This window comes from Bemisia tabaci, chromosome 2, assembly GCF_918797505.1.
Source record: "Bemisia tabaci chromosome 2, PGI_BMITA_v3".
NCBI classification, from domain to species: domain Eukaryota; kingdom Metazoa; phylum Arthropoda; class Insecta; order Hemiptera; family Aleyrodidae; genus Bemisia; species Bemisia tabaci.
In genome coordinates, this window is record NC_092794.1 from 42,584,992 (window position 1) to 42,607,315 (window position 22,324).

The window sequence follows — 22,324 nt, forward strand, 5'->3', positions numbered from 1 at the left end:
GCCGGCAGCGCTCTCTATGAGAGCATAATAGCAACTTGATACAAAAACAATCACGCTGACAAATTTTCTCGTGCTGTTATCACCTATCACATCAGTCTAAACATAGACTAGCCAAATTTTATTTTGATAGATCTTTCGATATTTTCCTTTCCTGTGTCTTTATCACTGCTTTAACACTTTCACCATTTTTTTTCAAATTTGTTTCTCACATGTTATACTTTACATCAGTTCACTGGGATTAAGTTTTCTCATACGCATCTTGTTGGACTGGACGGATATTGCCGTGTGAACTTTATCTTGCTTCTTCAAATTATCTGTAAATTTACCTATTTTTTCGTCAAGTACTCATTGCAAATATGTCAGAAGATGATGAGAAAAAACTCACCAAGACAGAATCTGGGTTCAAGTTGACTGGGTCCAGACTGCTCGTCGAAAAGCCGTTTGCGTATGCCCTCAAGTCTAGTTTATTATCTGAAATTTGTGATAACTGTTTTCAGAGGTAATTTCAAGGAAGAAAATCTTATATTTACACTTGTGCTTCAATCTCAGAAATCACAGTCATAGGAAATTTTCATTTCTTATGCTTGTTGGACTGCCGGGTGTTCGTCTTGACGGGCTATTTGATGAGCCCTCTTCCAAACATGCTCTTTAGTGACAATAGGGAGCACTGCGATGGAGTGCCCGTTGAGCAGTCTGTCAAGCTGCACATCAGGCGGTCTGACAAGCAGCATTGCATTTCGTCTGAACGCAAATGGGTAAATGGAAAGGAACTGAGCCACATCAGCTATTGCCAGATTTAATCAGGCAATTTAATTTTTTCATGAAAACGGTTGTGCGGATTTTTGTGCAAATTTTGATGACTTTTCGGCTTAGCAGGAAGTAAATTCCTCAGAATTTCTAGAGGAATTTGCATAAACGTTCTCTTGTAAAAAATTGAATTGCTCCTTTAATTTGAGAATAGCTGATGTGGCTTGGTTCCCTTCTGCTAAACGCGGTCCATATACATTCAGCCTAAAGAGGAACCTGTTTAAATACACTTCTAAGTTATGGCTATCACGGAAAGAGGCAAAACAGATTATTTCACACGGAGAATAAAAGGTAGTCACAGTAGTAAGTAACAAGCCAAAAGAAAAATACACAACTCCGGAAACGATGAACCTTGAACTGAAATGTTCAGCAAATCCTTCCATGATTAGGTACTCACAATCAGTGTATCTGTCCTCCAAAATTGAATTTTTCTTGATAAGTTTATTCTTGAGGAAAGATACCTACTTTCAATAACTTTTATGACCAAGTCCCAAAAATTTATAGTTGACACCTTTTTTTTAAAAAAGTGCAACAACCATGGAAGTCAATTAAGTAAAGGGTTTTTCTTGGTCATTTTTTTCAGAAAACAAGTCAAGAAATGCTCTGGTTGTCAAACTTTATTCTACTGCAGCCGAGAATGTCAAAAGCAAGGATGGAAGATTCACAGAAAAGAGTGTCCTCTGTTATTCAAAATTAAACCTCAGATTTTGCCAGATGCAGCTTTCTTTTTATCAAGAATCATTTTTAGTCTAGAGGTTTGTATCGTCTGGTACCTATCCTAAAGTAAGTCCTCTTATCAGTAGGATGGATTTTCACTTAAGTCGTTACACATGTTCTTCCCCTGAGCCAACTAAACATTACTGCAAATATTAACACACTGAGAAAAAACCTTGATTTTTCTCTTCTCAGGAATTTATTGGTTCTTGAACCTTGAACAACTCTCCAGCAAAATGTGAAAATTTGTATTGCCTCCTTCTTTCCGTCCACTTTGTAAATATTTTTAGCTTTTTAACTCACAATCAGTCATATTTATCAATGAGTCCTCATATCCAAGTTGTATAACAAAAAGAAGGGACTTCAACATGATTCTTACCCCCAAAGATTCCTGTTTTTCACGTGCAGAACTTTAAAAACAGGAAGGTATTTTCTTGCTGGCTAAAATGTAAAAAACCATCTCTGTCTTTGAATTTATCAAAATGCTAGAGTTTGCCCTTTCAAATAATTTTCATATCTTGCCGATAGAATTTATATATAAAGAGGATTAATATATAAACTCACGATACACTGACTTAACAAAGAACATTCTGCAGAGTAGACAGAATATGTGGAGTACATACCTGCTCTTTTTCTGGAATCAGTAGATGTTTGAAAAAACTAATAATTTCAGAAAATGTGGTTTATCTAAATACTAAGAATATACTATTGTGTGATTCATGTTATTGCTAGAATTTATAGTAGGTAGCAAAAAGAAAAAAACCTGCTTCACCCATATTTCTCTGATATGCTCTGATATTGCTCTAAAGAGTGCCACAGGTCTAGTTAAAATATCTTACATTGTAAGGAAGATTTGATTTCTCAAAAATCAGACATACCTATTTAATTATATAAAGGTATGTAAAAACAGATCAGGCTCAAGCCTTTTTTCCCCAAAAGTTTTACATTTTACCAGGAAAGCATCCACTTTTAAAACAATTTCAGATCAGATGTACAAACCAATATAAAACATATCCATCCATATTAGAAATTTAAGTAGCAGCTAATAGAAGTTTGTTTTGTAAATTCGTCCAATGGACGTAATTGAGATTTTAACCTTTCAGTATAACAAACACAATACATTTGTAAGTTCCAGGACAGAAAAAAAAAAAAAAAAAAAAAAAACCTTTTGCTTTGATTCATAGTTTTTGTTACTTTTCCAGAGAAATCCTGATGAAAAAAGTTATTACACGGAAAAAGACTACAGAAAGTTCGATGACCTCCAATCTCGTAAGTAATAGATAATTTCTTTTTTGCGTAGATGGTCTCTAAAATTAAAGACTTAAATCGCCACTTGTGAGTTGGTTGCTGAATCGATATTTTTTTTGGCTCATTTCTTCGATGATTACTTAGCTTGTCATCAAATTCCCACCAACTTACTTTGCATATCGACGGTGAAAGTCGGCAATCACATAACTCGTTTGCGGTGTCTGAAAATCTCTGCCTCTACGTCATTTTTTTTAAGGAGAACAAATTGATATTATTTCTTGAAGTTTTTGCAGAATTTTCTTCGCATTAAGAAGAAAAATCATGACAGTTTTAAAGAATCGCCGTTGAGTAGTTTTCCATTTAAAAAATAAAGTATGACAGGAAGTCTGCGACGTCGCAAAACGAGTTATGTGATTGCCGACTTTCACCGTCGATATAGTCCAGTCAAACAATACTGTTTCCCTCCTGCACTTCGCTCAGGAATAAATCACATATTTAGGCATTACAGGGAGGTGATTCTAAGTTGTGCACGTATTAAATCAGTTTGCACTCAACTCCATCTCAATTAAAAATTAATTTTTTTTCAAATTTGACCATATTGAAGTATCAATTTCATCGATTTAATTTTGATTTTCCTATGTATTATTTCCAGACGAAGAAGAAATCAGAAAAGATAAATCTAGAATGGAACATATTGCTCTATTATCAGCAGTTTTACATAGATACTTAGGCCAAAAAAACGTTCCAAGATTTGAAGAATTAGTTAAACTTTATGGAAAGGTAACACTTAAATTTTTTATATGCATGTCATGGTCAAAGGTTAAACTTTGAGCACTTTTCTGCTTGACCAAAACATTTTCATGACTGTCTGCAAGAGTATGTAGTAATTAAATTTTAACTAGCCGAGCAGGTGTGTCACTTGCATTTTTTTAATAAGTGATTTGAGAATTGATCTCTCAAAAGTCACAACTTTTGGAAATCTCTGGCCGGGAGGATTTTGTGAAAACATTGTAAAAGATACCTACTCAAATGTAATTATGTAGTACCTAATGGGCCTGTTGCAAACTTTTCCCAGAGCAAAAATAAGAGTTGTTACTCATAGAAAATGTCTCAAAAATCACAATGAGCGTATTTACAAAGTCTGAAATGCACTCCTTACTTCACAATTTGCACAAACAATTTGCGTCTTTTCGAGCTTCCCGCTTCAAAAACGATACCACGGCACAGGTGAACTTTTTGTTAGAGGAGTCATTCCATCGAACCCCTACTCACAAGGATACCACGCAATATTCAACTAAGCCGACACCAATCCGCCAAAAGACATGTGCCGAGACGATGATTCTAACCACCTGATAACAATCGGCGTGTTTACATTCCCATTTTTCCTGTGTTCATAGATATCCACCTTGATTGACCCTGTGCTCTCCTCAACTTGCGCACGGAAGCGTCAGCCATTTTGAGGGATAGAGTGGAACGACTGCTCTAACAAAATGTTCACCTTCACTGTAATATCCTTTTTGAAGCGGAAAGCTTAAAAAAACGTAAATTTCTTACGTAAATTGTGAAGTTAGGAGTGCATTTCAGAGTTTACTGATGCACTCATTGTGATTTTTGAGACATTATCTATAAGGAACAACTCTCATTATTGCTCTAGCAAAAGTTTCCAATAGGCCCATTGCTTAAGAAAACAGATTGTAAAGTGTAAATTAAACTTTTCCCAAAAATTGATTTATCTAATCCGGAGCGCGGATATTCTGAAATTAAAATGAACTGGAGTTTGAGTGATCCAGTGTTTATCGTGAATGAAGGCTTAATTTCACCAACCATTATTGTTGATGTTTAATACCCGAGTTTTTCTATCCTTCATGGCATTCACTAATTATTCTTCTTCTCCACAGATGTGCATCAATAGTTTCTCAATATTAGATCCAGACATGCAGTGTATAGGATCTGGAATCTATCTTGGCGGATCCATCCTCGACCATTCTTGCAAGCCTAATGCTGTAACTGTGTTCAAAGGGACTACCTTGTATGTTATCTCAACAGAAGATATAAACCATTTTGAGTGGTCCAAGGTACGGTGCTTTAATCGCGATTCTTGGTGAGGCATTTAGCGTCACCCAAAACCAATACTTTTAATAGATCTAAATGGAGGAAAAACAGTTTTGTTGATTTGCAAAATCGCCACTGCTCTTTGGAGAGAGGCAAAAAATTCAGCTCAAGATAGAACCAGGAAGGTATCCAAACAACACCCCTAAAAACTGATCCAATAATTTAAAAATTGTCAAAATCTGCTTCATCTTACATCATGAACTCAAAATGTTTCACTCCCATTTCATGAATTTTGAAGATGTCAAAAAGCAAGCATGAGCCAGCCGCTTTATGTTGCGTTCCCACTAAACTAGTACAATACAAGTAAACTAGTATTTTTTCTTTTTCTTTATCAGACAAATAATTTTTCACAGGTACAAATTAGCTACGAGGACTTACTGAGTCTGACAAGCAAGCGGCAAGCTGAACTGAGTAAATACTACTACTTTGATTGTAAATGTCCTCGATGTCTGGATTTTGACTTGCAAAATCTTGAGACATCAATGTTATGTCAATCTGCAAATTGTGGAGGTCCTGTCTACATGAATGTAAGGCAATATTTTTGTTCTTTCTCCTTTCTATGTCCTCTTGTTAAATGCTTAAGGTAGATCCTCTGATTATTTTAATCTACAATATTGCTAGGCTAAAGTCTAGATGCAGGATTTTCAAAAATTATTTTATTCACGTATGTTTTTTGGATCTTTGAGATCCATCATCAGAGTTTTTCAAAAGCAATACATCATTAGCAACAGTCTCTATTAGCAAGCGCAAAAAAATAATTAGGTAATGAATAGAATCTTATGTTTAACATTTCTGCTCTAATGTTCAGTAATCTTCTGATTATGAGGCAGTCGGGTAATCCAATTAATAAATAATTCTTATAACCTGAAGGTTATGCACTTGAAGGAACTTAAAAAGCCGTAAAAATAGAATACCTCATAAGGATCTAATCCATAACTTTGGTCAATAAACTTTTTTTTAATTTTGCTGAAAAATGAAGTATTGATTCTAGGTTGATTTACGGTGCCTATTTCATGAAAGGACCACGTTATTTTTGATTGGTTCAATTTTGCCTGGAAAATAGGATTTCTCCCAAAATTGAGTTTTTCGGGGGAAATGGAAAATCTTTGCTAATATGAATAAGAACAAAGATATTTTTGGATTTAGCAGCCCAGATTATTGAAGATTAGATCCATGACAGGCCTGAGAATATTCCCTGCTGATTTTGATAACTAAGTTCCTTCCATTTAAATGCCATAATCCATTTTTATACCACTATTTTAAGCTCGTCCGATCATTTTGCATCGGGAAAGATGGAAACAAATTTCTTTTCAGGTGTCTTATGGTACTTTTTCCATCCAATAAATTTCCTTGGTTTTTTCCAACAGCCAGGAAAATCAATTTTTTCAAAGTAGGGAGAGTTTCTTGTGCTGAAAAAATTGATGATTTGAAATACTGGTAAATGCTGAAAAAAAACTAAGGTCATTTCTAACTTTAACAGCACAGATTAGGTGGAAATAGCCCTATTAGACACTTGGAAAAATATTTCTATCATCCTCTCTGACGCAAAACAATCAGATAAACTTTACTTAGTGATATTTGGATGGATTAAGGTGTATGATCAATTAAACTTCAGTATCGAAAACAGCAGGAGATATCTTAAGGCATGCCATGGATGTAGTTCCTTGTATTTTTGGCCTGATTTAAGGTTCTTCGTACGTTTCTAAGGTTCCCTGAGGTTCGTCCATTAAAAATTTGGTAGCTGGGAGTTTTGCAAGAAATGAGGGAATGCCAACTTCCTGAAGGGCTTTATAGAGACTTTGGTGGCTATGTGTCGCAGAATGTCAGAGAGCACTGTGAAAGCGGCTTTTAAATAAGTGTGTAAGGTTCTTCTTTGAATCTTCTAATGTGGTTGGACTCTATTTGTATAAATGCATTCAATTGTGCTTTTTGTATGAAGTTTGATTACATCAGGTATTTGTCATTGCATCCTCTCACCTAATTTTTTTTTATAATGTTTCCAGAATTCAGATGCCTCTGAATTTGCTTGCAAGGACTGCAACCAGCCCATTAGAAATGACAAAGTGAAAAAGTACAAAAAATTTGTATTGGCAATAGAAGAAAAACTAGCAAATAAATCATCAGTCATTGTGAATTCTGACGTTGACAAGTGGTGTCAAAAAATAGCGACACTCGCTCACCCTCTAAATTATTACTATGTCAAGCTACTTGACCTTGCATGTGAAGAGGCTATCAAAACTGAAAACTGGAAAGGTGCTGCGGAATATGGGTCACAGCTTGTCAGTGGCTTCAGGTATGTTATCTTCTAGTTGGATATTTTGATTTTGCTGCAAGGGCTCTTCAAAAATACCCGGAATGGCACCATGCTTACCCTAAATAAAGGAACGGAGTTCTAAAGCTCCAAGTCAAAAGATTCTTAGCTCCAGCTTTAGTACATTGAGAGTGATATGAGGTTTTACCGTCAGAACTTTAAAGCTTCTCAAAAGGTTCCAAAACCTAGTTAATCAAGTTATTTTTCCGATTTAATGATTTTTTTTTTCTTGGCTTGAGTTTAAAATCTCAACCAAGAAAGCACTGTGATTTCGAGCATATATGCTAAAAACTTGTGTGTTTTTTTTATCACGTAATTTACTTAAATAATAATCCCCATCCAGTGATCACTTCTGTAATCTAGGTTGTCTTTGACGGAAAGAGAGGATTCCTAATCATAAGGTTTGGTTTATCATGAATATTTTGAACTAAGGAGTGATGGAAACATTAGGAAAGAAGAATTTTAATTATTCGTAAATCAGAAGTGGGGCAATGGTTTACTCTCTCGTTATGAACGACCCTTGCGGCATTCCAGCCTTTAAAATTGTATTACACCTTTTTCAGGCATTACTATGGTGCACTAAATCCAATATTGGGAATCCATCTCATGAAGTTGTCAAACCTGTATATATCGCTGAACAACAAGAAGATGGCGGTGAAACATTTTCAGGAAGCCATCAAAATTTTGAAACTGACAAACAACGAAAGCATTCTCACTTATCACCTTCAAGGTCTGGATGATTGAAATGCCTCGGATGGTCTGTGGCAGATTGTGGCAGAGTGGCCTTTAGGTAATGTTCAGTGGAAACTGTATGGGTAATCTGAGGGCCACCCTCCAGAGTGGAGTAGGAGAACAGCCCCAGAAAATTTCGCAAGAAGAATCCCTCCGATATATGAAGCACGTTTCAGTTCAAGACTTGTGCAATATTAGAGTGTTGACAATTTACTGATTTCACTTCTTTTAAATATTTCTGAGGTTTCAACTAGCAGCATAAGGTGAGAAGGCAGGAGAGTTAAATGTTTTCAGGGAACAAAAACCCAGGAAAAATAACATCTAAAAAATCAAAATTAGGGGCTGGTCTGGTCTTAAATCCTTTAAAGATTTGCTATTTTTACTGTCTATTTCTCTCCACCCTTTCTCCTTTTCGTATTTCCTTTATCCTTTTTTTGACCTGAAGGGATGGCCATGCCACCATAGTCTCTCCTTGGACCTGCCATTGCTGATTGTTTTGATCTTGCGCCTCTTAAGAAATGGTATTACTTTACTTTCTTTGCGCTCCTCGTACTGTGTGGCATAGTGAGGCAAGGTGAAAAATAACGAGAATAAGTGGAAAAAGTAGATTGATATTCTACTTCAGGGCATGGCTCATGATGGTTGTACAATTATGCATGTTGTGTTGGCACCAGAACACCCATAAACTCAATAAATTAATATTGCCATAAAAAAGTAGCGGATTTCAGAAAAATGCAATTAGAATTTCGACACAATTCCAACAAGAACAATCTATCTCTGGATCTAAAATAACGGAAAGTTTGCTTGTATATCCTCAGAATTTTTTACTCAACATGAATTTATTATGAGGATAAAATAGTATATGGGATCCTCACCAAAGTGAAGGGAAATCAAAGCCAAAACCTCTAAATTTTCCCGAACAGTAATGATCAAGTACTGCTCCACCATTCCTTTACTTACAGTAATTAGGCTGTGTTTGTTTTCTTTTCTTTTTCTTCCCCTCTTTGTCTTTTAATGTACCTTTCAACTCTACGATCACAGGGAAATAATTGGCATCATTCATAACAATATGACTTTTTCAGCTTTTTGCTTAGAAGCGAACGGCTGATAACGCTGCAGCCAAGATAGGGTTAGCATCCTTCCTGAGTTTAAGTATGATTTATTTCAAATCATAGGTATCACTTTGCCTTGAAATTTCGACCCGACTACTTCAAGGGTTTTTAACAATGACTGGCGTTGGAAATAGAAAATCAAACATTTTGACCTCCATGGGTGAAGTTTTTTGGTCGTCACAGAAACATCAGGCTTTCAACTAAATTTCGTTTTTCATGATTCTGGCACTTATCGTCGCCATATCAATGGAGTTATTTAAACGATGTAGAATTTGTGATTTAATATTTGTATGATTGTACGAAGCAATTTTAAACTGACGCCACACACTGTATTGAAATAATGATGATTGGTCTTTGCCTGTATTATGGCTACTGCTTTCCACAAACAGGAAGTGTAGCAGTGATGAAACTAGAAATAAACCCTTTCAATGTTTCAAAATTTATCCCAACATTTGATTTTTTTCTCCTGACTTTTCTTATTTCTAAAATTTCATTCGATATTTTTAAATGAAATTTTTTGGGGATACTCTCAGAAAAATCACATGAAATTTCATACAATACTGATGATAAGTCATCCCTCAGGGAAATGAAATGTGATGAAAATATTTTAATGCAGATCAACTTCTTTCGCATTATAATGCATCCTATTGGTAGAGGAGAAAGAGGGAGATTAGACGCACCTATGTGTCATCAAAAAAAAGTAAGAGTAAGTAATAAAAGAATTAAAAATTTATTCGGCAACGGCCTTGAACAAAATAAAATATCAAGTTATATAACATAGAAATCAAAATCAGAATGAGAAAAGATGTTGAAAAACATCAATAATCACGACTCAAAGTAGGTAACAAAAAGAAGAAGGTACAAATCACTGATAATATATAAAAAATTTTGAATTGTACTTTGTAATCATGCATAAAGAGTTTTATAAACTTAAATCGTAAATTTACAATTCCTTCAGCATGGCAAAAAATACTTATGTAACTTTGAATTATTCCTCATTATCATCCTTCCCTAGTTTCTTTTTCTTTAATTTTTCACAGTAATTGTGAAGTGTACTAAGCAAGGCACTGAATGCTAATCGCATGTTGCTCTTTCACCATGAGACTACATAGCACGTGTATCATTAATACAACTTCGCCAAGTGGCAAATGGCGACTTAAATATAAAGCAACGTTGTAATTTGGTCTCTTTAAAAGTTAACAGTAACTGGAGATTGGTTGCGATACAATCATCATTTTGATAATAGTTACTCATATCACTTGCTTAGATATTATGCCCTAGACTCCAGAACACACCAAGCCCTGTCCCCCCCCCCCCCCCTCAAATTCATTGCAATCGCAAAAAATTCTGTAACATAGGCTGGAATAAAAAAATAAATGCATCGTCTTGCATACGAATGTCAGTAAGAGCTACTTGTTCAGGAAATTGATGAGTAAGAGCATGAGATTTAAATAATACTATAATGTATCATAAATAAAAAAAGAAATTAATGCTACAAAAATTTAAAATACCTACAAAAATACAGTTATAATAATTCAGTCTGAAGAAACTCTGACGTTAGGAAGACAGAGCACTTCAATGAAGGAACAATATTTTTTCTGTCATGCAAAGAAAGAATGCTGTATGAGTGTTCGAACGTTGCCAAATTTCCTTTGATGAGATACGAATTTTTAAGGAAATCTGTCAATATTTTTCCTCCAACTTTTCAGAAAATTTTTATCACAGTCGGGCTAAATATCTGAAAATTTCATGAAAAAATATTAAAAACTCTCCTCATAAATAAACTTTTTACTAAAGAAAATTTACCAACTCTAGAATATGTCGTTCTTCCTTAGCATGACGGAATAGTGATCATGAATCCTAAAAAATCACAGACATTACATGAACTGAAGTAGCACTCGAAAAAATAGGCAGAAAAATCTGTGAAAGTACAACAAATGACATAGGGCCGATGAGATTTAATCGAAAGGCACAATTTTTCGTAATTTAAACAGACATGCTTTACATAAATCTACATATGATGGATGGATGCATGCTGAGTTCTTTGTCAAAAAGAGTTACGCTGAGAAGAAATCGAGTAAAAAAAGCACAGTGTAATTTCAAAGACGAGTTAAATGACATTTGTAGGAAGCATGCACCTGACTTTGATAGTGAACATACATTCGACAATCTCAATAAAATTTGTGTAAAATTAATTTTGCAAAAAGAATGATAAATTCAAAAATCATAGGTAAATTAATTGAACTGTAAACTTCACTGTCACTGTTTTGGGAATACTTAAAACTTACAGACTATTTTGGTTCTTGGACGTTTTTAGAATGAAGAATGACTCTTGATATATGCCAAACTTTCAAGTGTGTCAGATGGTGTAAAATTTGTCCCTACTCAGAGTATGGTGTTCACTTCCCAAGTTACGATGAGGAAAAAATATAACAATGAAGAGATTAATTAAATTGTGTCAACTGTTAAGTACCTAATTGGGAAGTGGAGGGGTTGTTACACTAAAAAGATAAAAATATTAGTACCATAAGATACTTAGCTCATGATTCTTTTGCTCTGTGTTTAAAGATACACTTCATGATCACACAAATGAATACCCTTCCTAGAATTACTGCAAACAAAATAATTGAATGGAAAATTGCGAGTTGAATCTTAACAAAACACACCAACTCGCAGTTTTTTTTAAGGTCCTGAACTTTTGTATTTTTCGAGTCTGTGTGTTTCCATTTTCATAAATTCAATTGGGTACATGCAGCCCTCACAAAGTAATTTTAATCTTAGCATATGTAACTGGTTCACATTTACAGGACAAAGACCCCGTGCAGACAAGAAATAGATGAAAAACTAAATGAAAAAACAATAGACAAAAACTTAATGAAAAAGCAATAAACAAAATAACTTATTGGATAGGCAAACAGACGGAAATTTTAAAAGCCACAATTATATCAGACTTAACATAATTTAAAAAAAATGACACTGCCCTAAAGTTTGTAAATTACAAGAATCTCCCCCTTCTTATTAGTCCATAATAAACTGCCGAGCTGAGGAAAAACGTCATAAGAGCATTCGAGTATTGGCAGAATGCCTCTCAGAAAATATAATTTTTAAAGGAAAGTTATGAGTAGTTTTCCTTGAAATTTTCAGGCACTTTATATCAAATTACGAGCAAAATTTTATGAAAAACACGAAGAAAAATATTGACAGGTTTCCCCGCAAATGTGTGATTTTTCAAAGGCAATTTGGCAACGTCTGAGGGTTTGTGCAGCGTTTCCCCTCAGCACGGTAGACCACCAGTCTGCATGAATTGTTAGTAAAGCAGACAAAAAACAAAAAAATGCGTGGAAGATACGACTATAGCTAAAATTTTAAAGGTTACACATTTTTGGCAATGAGGCTAAAACTCAATCCTTCCAGAGGCTGCGGTTGTTTCAACTTCTCAGCCGTAAATCTGAGAATCAATAATGACTGAATAATGCACACAATAATGAAAAAAAACTTAGGTAATTTCGCTCCTATCTTATTTGTTAAGAAATTGATATGAAATAGCTAGCCAAAATTGACTGAAATAGTGGAAGAGTCAAATTTTATGAAGAATTTGAATTTAATGAAAACTTCGAGAGAAGGATCAATTATACCTGTACAAACAAAAAAGAGACGAAATAATAGCACCCAACTAAAGAGGGAAGTTAGTGTGGCTGCATCAACCACCTTTCAAAGAATACTACATGCTTGCTATTAAGGTGCTCTCTCTTGGAAAAGTGACTACCTTCCTCCAGGGAATAATCATAAAAATATTTAACTCTTTTAGGGTAATACCTTAAATTTGAAATAAAATATGAAAAACAAAAATCCCCAACAAAAGTTTAGGCCCTAGCAAGGGCTGAGAGCAGAGTTACTTCAAGATCGTCAAGGCTAAATCTGCATGGAGCGACATCATTTTATAATTTCAACGGTCTAAGTTCGCAACAACGTATCTCGGTTGGCGGTATTGCAGACATATTGTCAAACTTTATTTTTTAAATGATAAACAACTCAACAGCAATTCTTAAAAAGTGCCATGATTTTTCTCCTCTGTGCGAAGAAAATTCTGCGGGAACTTTCAAGAAATGATGTTGATTCGTTCTCCTTTAAAAAAAAAAAAGTAAGAGCTGAGATTTTCAAACACCGCAAATGAGATACGAGGTTGCAGACTTACACCGTGAATTTACTGTGTTGTATCAAAAGAATAATGTTTACACAGCTTCTTCAAATGAAAACTTCATTACTTCAGTAACTGATCAGATAACTGAAACTTTAAAAAAATCACTGTATCTATTTTGCGTGTTTAAAGATCTCTTTTTAAATACAATTTTAAGAGGATATTTTGAGATGCAAAAGAAAAAACTGAGAGTGGTTTATTTTGCCTTTAAACCTGATAAATCTGGGAGGGGAGTCTGCTCCTCAGCTCTCTAAAGAAGAATTTAAACAGATAATCACAAAATTCAAAGAGATAAAGTAAGTTTTTAAAATTCAGCATCAAGATGTGGATTTGCAAGGCATTTTCAATTCAATGACGATTTTTGTTTGAAAAATATACATGAGACATTCTGAACACTTTAATGCACTAAGTATGGAGGCAGACCAACCAACTTACTGCGTCAATTATAGCTATCTGCTTGGCTTTTGACATTGTCTCACCAATTCCTAAAAATGAAACAGGGATTGTATAATTTATATTTAGAGTTATAGCAGCACATCTGGATTTATGGTGGGGTGGAATTAAGATAAAGTCATGTTTTAAGTTCAATTCTTTCAGTAGCTCCTGAAAGACATCCATATAATTATCTTCTAAGTGTGTTTGAAGGTTGCAGAAATCCCCAGGCTGAATAGTGCCTGACAAATCATCTATAACCGCTGACTTAACATTCGGCCCTAACCTTGCCACATTATGATAATCTTTGATTGGCAGTTGAGTGGAGCTATTTTGTTGGCGATTTTTTAAAAGTGAGCTGGACGCCTTGAATTTAGTGATTATTTGTTTCAATTCTTCTTCAGAAAGCTTAGGTGCCGACTCTCCTCCCAGATCCAACAAGTTTAACGGCAAATTTTTCAACTTTAATAGCATTTTTGCTGCACATTGACGTTTAGCTTCTTGCTTAGAATTTGCTGACGCCTCCTCCGATTCAGTGCCAACTGTGCATTTCAATGTAAACTCTCGTAAGTGCGGAGGACCCTCTTCCTTTACAACACAATATTCAGCAGCTGGCAGACGATGTCTGGCGCAAAGCTCGTTCAAAACTCCTACAGCATTAAAAGAAGAGGGAGGGTGAAATGATGAGGATTTAATTCTTTCTGCACTAACAGGAAGTTCCACTGACTCAACATTATTTGAAGCAGACTTACATTTTTCTCTAAACGCACTAATTGAATTATCATGACATAAACCTTTAACTTTGCCTAACATTTTTATTGCACACTGATGCTTGGCATCTTGCTTTGTACGAGCAGATGACACTTCAGATATGTCCCCAACTGTACACATTATTGTCATCTCACTCTCATGTGGAGGACCTTCCTCAAGGACAACAAAATACTCCGGAGATGGAAGACGGTATTTAACGCATGCCTCATTCAAAGCTCCCACAGCGTTGAAAGAAGAGGGACAGGAAATCGTTGTCTGCTTTAAACTTTCTGTGATATCAGGAAGATCCACTTGATCAAATTTCTCTGGGAGTGGCTTTTGTTCCTGTCTTACTGTTAGCACATTAAATGAGTTTTCACATTTAAAATTTTTTAATGTTTTTAACATTTTGGTGGCACACTGATGCTTGGCATCTTGTTTCGAGTTAGCAGATGAAACTTCAGATAAGTCCCCAACTGTACACTTCATCGTAAATTCCCTATTGTGCGGAGGGCCTTCTTCTTTTACGACAATATAATTTGGAGTCGGGCGATGGAATTGTACACAGAACTCATTCAAAGCCCCAACAGCATTAATAAAGGAGGATGGGGCAGTTGCTGCCCTTTCTGAGGGATCAAGAAGTTGCTTTGGTTCCACATTGCCTCTCCATTGCCCAAGTTTTATGAGCATAGCCTTTGCTGTATTGTGTTTGGCTTCTTGCTTTGACAAACCTTCTCCAAACACTTCCAAGTGTAAATAGCACAGTTTAAATTTAAACATGACTTTGCAGCTAGATCCTGAATGAACAAGTTCATATTTCGGTAAAACTCCTCCATTCTTCACCATGTATTCTTGCAGCTGCGATACTGGGGTCTTCTCTCCAGTTCTGATCATCTGTAAAGAAAGGAAAAGACACCATGTCATTCTACAATTACAATTTTAATGAATACATTTAAATCTACCTAGACCCTGCAAGCCGATTATGAACGATCGAATTCTGATCGATTTGAGGAGCTTCTGACAGATTTTAAGGCCTATCGATTTTCGATCGATTTCCGATCGATTTCCAAAAAAAAAAAAATGGCTTCCAAGTGGAAGCGCCGTTTTTTGGACAACAGATCCAATAAATAAGAAAAGAATCAAGAAAATGAAGAAAGAATTACAATGAAAAGTGTACAAAAGATGATTTGTAGTCCGTCAAATTAAATATTCGCGGTAATATTCAAAATATTTGAAAGCGCGCGCGATGAACGGTTGATTCGGAAAGGTTTGTTTATGTACTGCTCATCCCTGCATTCTCTCTTAGTCTCTTGGTGAATGAGTGTTTTCTTGTCAGTTATTTTACTTTTTGAAGATATTATCGAACTAATTAGATCATTACAATACTTCCATTATAAGGCAGTCAATTTGGATCACATTCTATCCTTTGGAGAAATGGTTAGCAAACCGCAAAGTGGTGTGTGTGACGGATCTACGAGATGTTGGTTCGCTCTCTGAATACCGATCAAAGCTATTCAATGGTGATACACGAGGTCCTTATTCACATTTAGTCATTAATATTTCATCCGTAATTTGTAGTGTAATCCCTAGCAAGTGCGTGCTCTAATTTTCGAAAACTAGTTCGTGCCGGATACTGAGTGATCATCATAGACATCGCCACTTATGATAACCTTCTTCGGGTAGCTTCCAAATCATTTATCATCTGTGATTTCATTAGTAATTATATCTCACATCCTCAGGTACCATGTGTCAAAGATTTTATAATATCACTTCTCCATTTAAGGAATTCACTTCCAAATTCCTCTGGTTGCGCATAACATCACAACTGTAATTCATCGGATCATTGGTTGCGATTAGGTTAGCGTAGCTAACCAGTACTAGCGTATTGGTCCAACAGTGCAAAAACACATGTAGTATTAAAATACCATAAACTATTTGAGAAGAAAGTTTTACCATTCCTTACTGATTAAATGAATCGTCATTGATTTTCATCTTTGTCCCTAAGAGTTTCCATGATGGGCCCGAGTGATGATTGACAATGAACCCATAGGAGAGCCTTATAGAGAAATATCTACATGACTGCATGCCTAACCAGAGGTTTATTTATCTTGATATGCTGCCCCTTTATGGATTGATTTATCAAGCAATAATAACTGTGCAATCATGAGGGGGCTCTGAGAGTCCTGATAGTTACTAAAGTCCAGGATAATCAGCTTTTAACAAGCTCAACTAGTCCAATCTCACAGCAGCAAGCGGTCAGTTTATCCTCAGTTGTTCTCAGTTATGTGTTCAACTCAAAATGTTTTAAAACACTTGCTAGCCAGAGCAGCAAGTCACCATGGACTTCACCAATTCTAAATAGCTGTGTCACTCAGAATTATGGCTTCCGCTTGTTCTATCGTACATTTTAAGGATTTGCGGAGACTATAACTTGATTGTAAACAGCCATTAATTCCACCAAGTTTCATCAACTCCCTTTTCATCACTTGAATCTACTAGAATGTCGCAAAGAGCAACAAAATTTTCTGTAAGTACCTATCTAGCTGTAGTTTTATACGTTTCATACAATTTTTATTTTGAACCTTGGACATCTCCATAACCATCCATGCACAGTGAACTCAATTTTCAAATGATACATCTCATTTCAGCACTGTTTGCTAGGTTTAACAATTCTGTCTTCAAGAGATCTCATATTTTAAATCTTAATAGTGGTGTCAAAATAATCTTTACTCTTCCATTCAGTTTTATGCTGCATGCAAATTTTTCTTTGTATACCTGCACTTTCATCCCAATTAAAATATCTAAGTCGGTGTTTCAGTTACAAATTTTTATGCGCCTTTTCCTGTTTCTTTGTGTAAAGTTCTTATTCTCTCAGATTCATTTCCCTAGATACCGCAGTCTTGCTGGGTATGTATTTTTACATGTTAGAGCTGAGGCGGTTGAAATCAAGAACATTTCCCATCATATTTTTCCCCTCTTAAAAGCAAATCATGAAAAATCTCCGTGTTGCTTTCTACTCAACAGCCCATTGTTTCAGTAGAGCCAGCCTCAATGAAGCTAAAATCCTTCTCATATTATACTCTTCGGGGTTCTTCTTTCCCCTATAATATTTGTGCAAACTTCCTTCATAGTCTTGCGAAAAAATAAGTGGCAAATTAATTAATTCTTAAGTGTAAGTAGTTGAAATCAGAATTTAAAATTCTTTATTGGATAGTGAGCAGGCCAAAGTTCAAACTGCTGTCATGGAGAAATCTTCTCTGTTCTTATGGGGCTCATAGACAATTTATCGTTAGATGGAAGTAGGTATATGTTGTTTTAAAATTATTTCTTAACTTATTTAACTTCATTCACAATTTTACATATTTTGTATGCTCCATTTTAGAAATTTTTAAATTTTATCACGGCAATTTAATTATGAATTTTAAATTTTATCACGGTAATATCCTCAATATTCTTCTCTCCTCAATTCGTATTCGCTCCTCTATCTCTTCATTTACAACATCTTCGTAGTTCTCAATGACTAGCACGAGATTCGCCATCTTTAAAACTATCCCGTGAAGCGTGACCCAAATCGATGGAAAACTCGGTTTTTCACGAAATCGATGGAAATCCAAATCGATGGGTCCGGACCCATCGATTTGGATTTCCATCGATTTCGGGATTCTGATCGATTTAGGGCCGTATTTCTGCATTTTTGCATCGATTTGTGTCCTATCGATTTGACCGGCCCATAAGCGCAATGCTTTTCTAAATCGATAGCGTCCCCAAATCGATCAGAATTTCCGTCTGAATTCGATCGTTCATAATCGGCCTGCAGGATGATGAAATACTTGGACTGAAGTTAAAAGATGCACAGGATATGCCTCAATCTAGTTCAGGGCAAAAGCCTAGCTGGGACCTTGCTTTTTTTGCTGGCGTATGAATTTGAAAAACTGTAGAAAATGCAGTAACACTTTCCTTGGTCAATTTAAAGGTCTCTTCTTTCATACGGTTCAAAGTCCAAATTTTATTTCTTAAACTTCATTAAAAATTGAATTTTCAATGTCTCGTGAAATCGTTTTTTAAAAATGAGGGCTCTTTGTTTTTGGTACAGACATAGAATTTTCCTGTTTCAAACAGACCTACCCCCAATCTGAGTCAAATCATATTCTCTAAAAAATTAAGATGATATGATACATCGACGACGTAAGTCTGCAATCACATATCTTGTTTACGGTGTCTGAAATTCTCCACCACAATGTTATTTTTAAAAGGAGAACAAATTGACATCGTTCTTTGAGGTTTTTGCAGAATTTTCTTAGCACAGAGAAGAAAAATTGCGGCAGTTTTAAATGATTGCCGTTGAGTAGTTTTCCGTTTTAAGAAATGAAGTGTGACAGGAAGTCTGCGACGTCGCAAACTGAGTTATGTGATTGCCGACTTACACTGTCGATATGATATAATACAATATAATAATAATTAATAAATAATTTGACAACAAGGTCCTCCTTCATTACTGACTGCAGATGTAATTCCTTACGATTAGAGAATTTTGAGGTTTGTATACTGAGAACTAATCTGTCAGTCAGCGACAGATTCTGAATAATTTAGTTTCATGAAAAATCGGAAGTGCTGCTCAATAGGAAGATGAGACAAAATTTTGTTTCCCTTCCTTGAAATGAATCAATCTTTGTCTGAAGCCGGATGCGCAAACGATTCATTCCAGGGAAGGTTTGGCGAAACTTCAGAATCCGACTCACATGCAGTCACTTTAAAATTTTAGTCTTGTAACTCATCACTTGAACAGTGGCCAACTGAAACCCACTTCTTTTCAAATCAACATTTTCTCTCTAAAGCACAGAGCAGGTGGGTGGAAAATGATGGATTTGACATGATCAGAAGAGAAGAGGTGATATTAAAATGATAGAATCGAACCTCTTACTACGAAAATTGCAGGCTGAACTGTTCTGAAGGAGAGGCCCGACCGAGACCAATATTAGACATACCCTTGCAGACATTTCTTACAGTAGGTACTTAAACCAATTAAACTAAGTAATCCATTATCCTTCAGTGGGTACTTACATTGCTTGCAAGGGAGGCTAAGCGTTGCAAAGATGGCAAAGATGTTGATCACATAGAAGGTAGGTATTTATAGATATGTATGTAATGAAAGAGTTTTCATACACTACTTCGATACTACGTATCGGTGCAGTAAAAAGAGATAAGAAACGTCTGACTGATAAAGATAAAGTTAAGATAGCACGTCTAGCAGGACTAGATGTTAGAAGAATCCACTAACTTTCCGTAAATGTTCAGCACTCAACTCGACTGTCAACAAGAGTCCAAGATAAGTCTGTTCATGTTTCAACCTGTATGAAGTCTCTACGAATGCCACAGATGTCAGCACTCGGGTATGATGCAATAGTGCAATTCTGCTTATCACTATTAAATTTGTTGTGACGTGCCGTGTTGTATGTGGTCAAGTGAAGATAAAAAAAGAAAGGTGACGTCACCAATTTCTACCAGTGTGGCCCGAATGACGTAAACAAAAATGGATCCCTGCTGCCACTTTCAAGATGCAGATATTTGTCAAATGCATCTACTTAGGTAGGCAACATGTTTTACATGCCTGCGAACTCCTACTCCACTCCCACAAGGCGCTTTCTTGATCCGCCTTGCCACTCCTTCATCAAAAATGCACTGGGAACCCCCCCCCCCCCTCTCGAACATTTCATAAGTTTTTCCTTTGAAGGCCATTGAAGTTCATGTCGGAAATTACTAATAATAAGTTCAAACCCAATACTTACCAACCTAGGTAGAGCCTGTTTCACGTTACTTTTCCACTTTTGTTGTAAGTAGGTACTTAATTCCCTATCCTGTGCATACAGCAAAAGAAGAAAAGTAATCTGAAACGGGCCCTATTTACTATTTATTTTATTGGCGAGAATACACCATTGGGGGAAAATATAAAAGCTGCAAAATTCAAAGTTTAGGTACTTACTTCAAAATGTACATAAATTTTTTTGGTACAAAATTATGATCCTCTAGGCTCAGAAGTTGTCAACAGGGAGATGCCTCCAGGCAAATGAAAGAGCCTCAGCGTCATTTTTATAAACTTCCCACTTTTCTCAAAATGATCAGATGGTACTTACAAAATAACTTTCATTTTTGACTAGAAACTTGTGGAAAATCCTCTAAACACTAAGTAGATAGTGAATGGGATGATCTATCAACCTAGGACCAGAAGTTCAAGTAAAGCAGCCTCACAATGATTTTTGAACTTTTCACTTGTCTTAAATTTGGTGTCACTTACCTATTTACTTGGTCAGGGGCCTGACTTAACAAGTCAAAATATCAAAAAGTTACCTATTAATTCAGACCACCCATTAGTACTTACAGCAGAAACATTCTGATCCTCATGAAAAGTTATAATACCTAGAAATCTTTATGTGGCCCCCTCAGATTTTTTTTATCTTAAAAATTATGTGTTCATTTCTTCTGGTAAGCTATATCGCCCAGCAGAGCAGCATATAAACATCAAATCCAAATTTCAAAAGAGTACAATTATTTACTATATTCAGCAAAAAGCACGCTACTGAATAATTATAGGTAACAATATTAAGGAGTCAAAACTCATTTCAAGGTCCTGTTGGATTCTTTGAGATTTTAAATACTACACACTGATACCTACTTTTATTTTTCTTGAATGCTCATATGAGCAGAGGAAACAGAGGGTCCACATTTCAAGATGTATTATTATTCTGGGTATGAAACCCATACTGATGGGTACATTAAAATCTGGAAAATTTACAATTTTTAAATATTGTCTTAACATTGTCTTAACATTATGCTTGATACACACGCTTGGAACTATATAGGTATTATACATACTTAGGTATTATTTTGTGTAAAAAAGACAAGTGCCCATAGAAATAAAAACCCAGCAGTGCCACAACTGCATGTCTATCAAAACAAAAGTAAGGGAATGATTGTGGGAAGTAAAAAAAGTCTGGGTATAGGAGGGGCGGATCCAGCAATTTGGCAACAACGGATTCCCTCCATTTAAACCTATGTTAAATAATCGATTCTTGTCAGGGTACCTGGCTCCTCTACGAATCGATACATTTCCATAGGTTTAAATGGAGCAAAATAGTGTTGCCAAATTGCTGGATCCGCCTATGGGTATAGGATCATCAAAGCTTTGATAATTTTTTCCCATTGTCACAGTTTAGCTTGAACCAAAACTTGCAAATATGCCTATCTAAAAAGAAAGTTGCTAGGTCGCTCCATTACAAGAGACGCATGCAACATTTTATAGTTTTTTTAGGAAACATTCAAATGCTGGTCCTCCGCCTGTTTGCGTGAGAGACTTAGCCTCTTGCCATACTGCAGTGAGGTAGTGCTCTTCTGATGTAGCATAGCGTATCGACAGCCAAAGTGCAGAAACATGTTTCTCCAATGCAATGTTTCAAAATTTCCCCTCCAATTTCATTCTTTCAAAGAGAAAGAAGATAACTTTACAGCTTGCGATTTATAGACAATATTCTGCTAAGAGTGAGGAAAAATCAAGGAATTTTTCAAGAAGTTATGTTGAATAGTTTTTTGAAGGAAACATTAACTATGACAGGTGTCGGCAACGTTGCAAACGGAGATACGTGGTTCAGCACATTAGCAATCTATATCATGTGGGTAGTATTGGAACACCAGTGCAAATCCGGTAATTAAGGGCATTCCGTCAAAATGGTAAAATTTAACTTGAGTATAATCTTCATTATTTTAGCTCTGATTGAAAAAAAATAGAACACCAAATTAAATCAAACAATTGGCGAAGGAGATTCATGGAACTGAAAAAGTGCTGGGTATTCATTTAAAGTAGCCAGCATCTTAGGTCAGATGCAAATGTGAGAGTGATTTTGCGGGCAAAAACTA

At 35.6% G+C, this 22,324-nt stretch overlaps 2 protein-coding genes across 2 annotated transcripts; one reads left to right on the top strand and one right to left on the bottom strand.

Moving 5' to 3' along the window:
- Nucleotides 1–86: 86 nt before the first annotated feature.
- On the top strand, nt 87–12,014 carry LOC109040067 (SET and MYND domain containing, class 3). The gene is made up of 8 exons (XM_019055857.2): nt 87–499; nt 1,391–1,562; nt 2,724–2,790; nt 3,422–3,549; nt 4,668–4,844; nt 5,235–5,408; nt 6,885–7,174; nt 7,756–12,014. Exons 1-8 carry the CDS (start codon nt 357–359, stop codon nt 7,934–7,936), a joined length of 1,332 nt encoding a protein of 443 aa, XP_018911402.1. The 5' UTR covers nt 87–356; the 3' UTR covers nt 7,937–12,014.
- On the bottom strand, nt 9,748–19,836 carry LOC109040066 (RISC-loading complex subunit tarbp2). The gene is made up of 2 exons (XM_019055855.2): nt 19,478–19,836; nt 9,748–15,310 (listed from the first exon to the last, which is right to left on the bottom strand). The coding sequence occupies exon 2, from the start codon at nt 15,308–15,310 to the stop codon at nt 13,640–13,642; it is 1,671 nt and encodes a 556-aa protein (XP_018911400.2). The 5' UTR covers nt 19,478–19,836; the 3' UTR covers nt 9,748–13,639.
- Between the last annotated feature and the right edge of the window lie 2,488 nt (nt 19,837–22,324).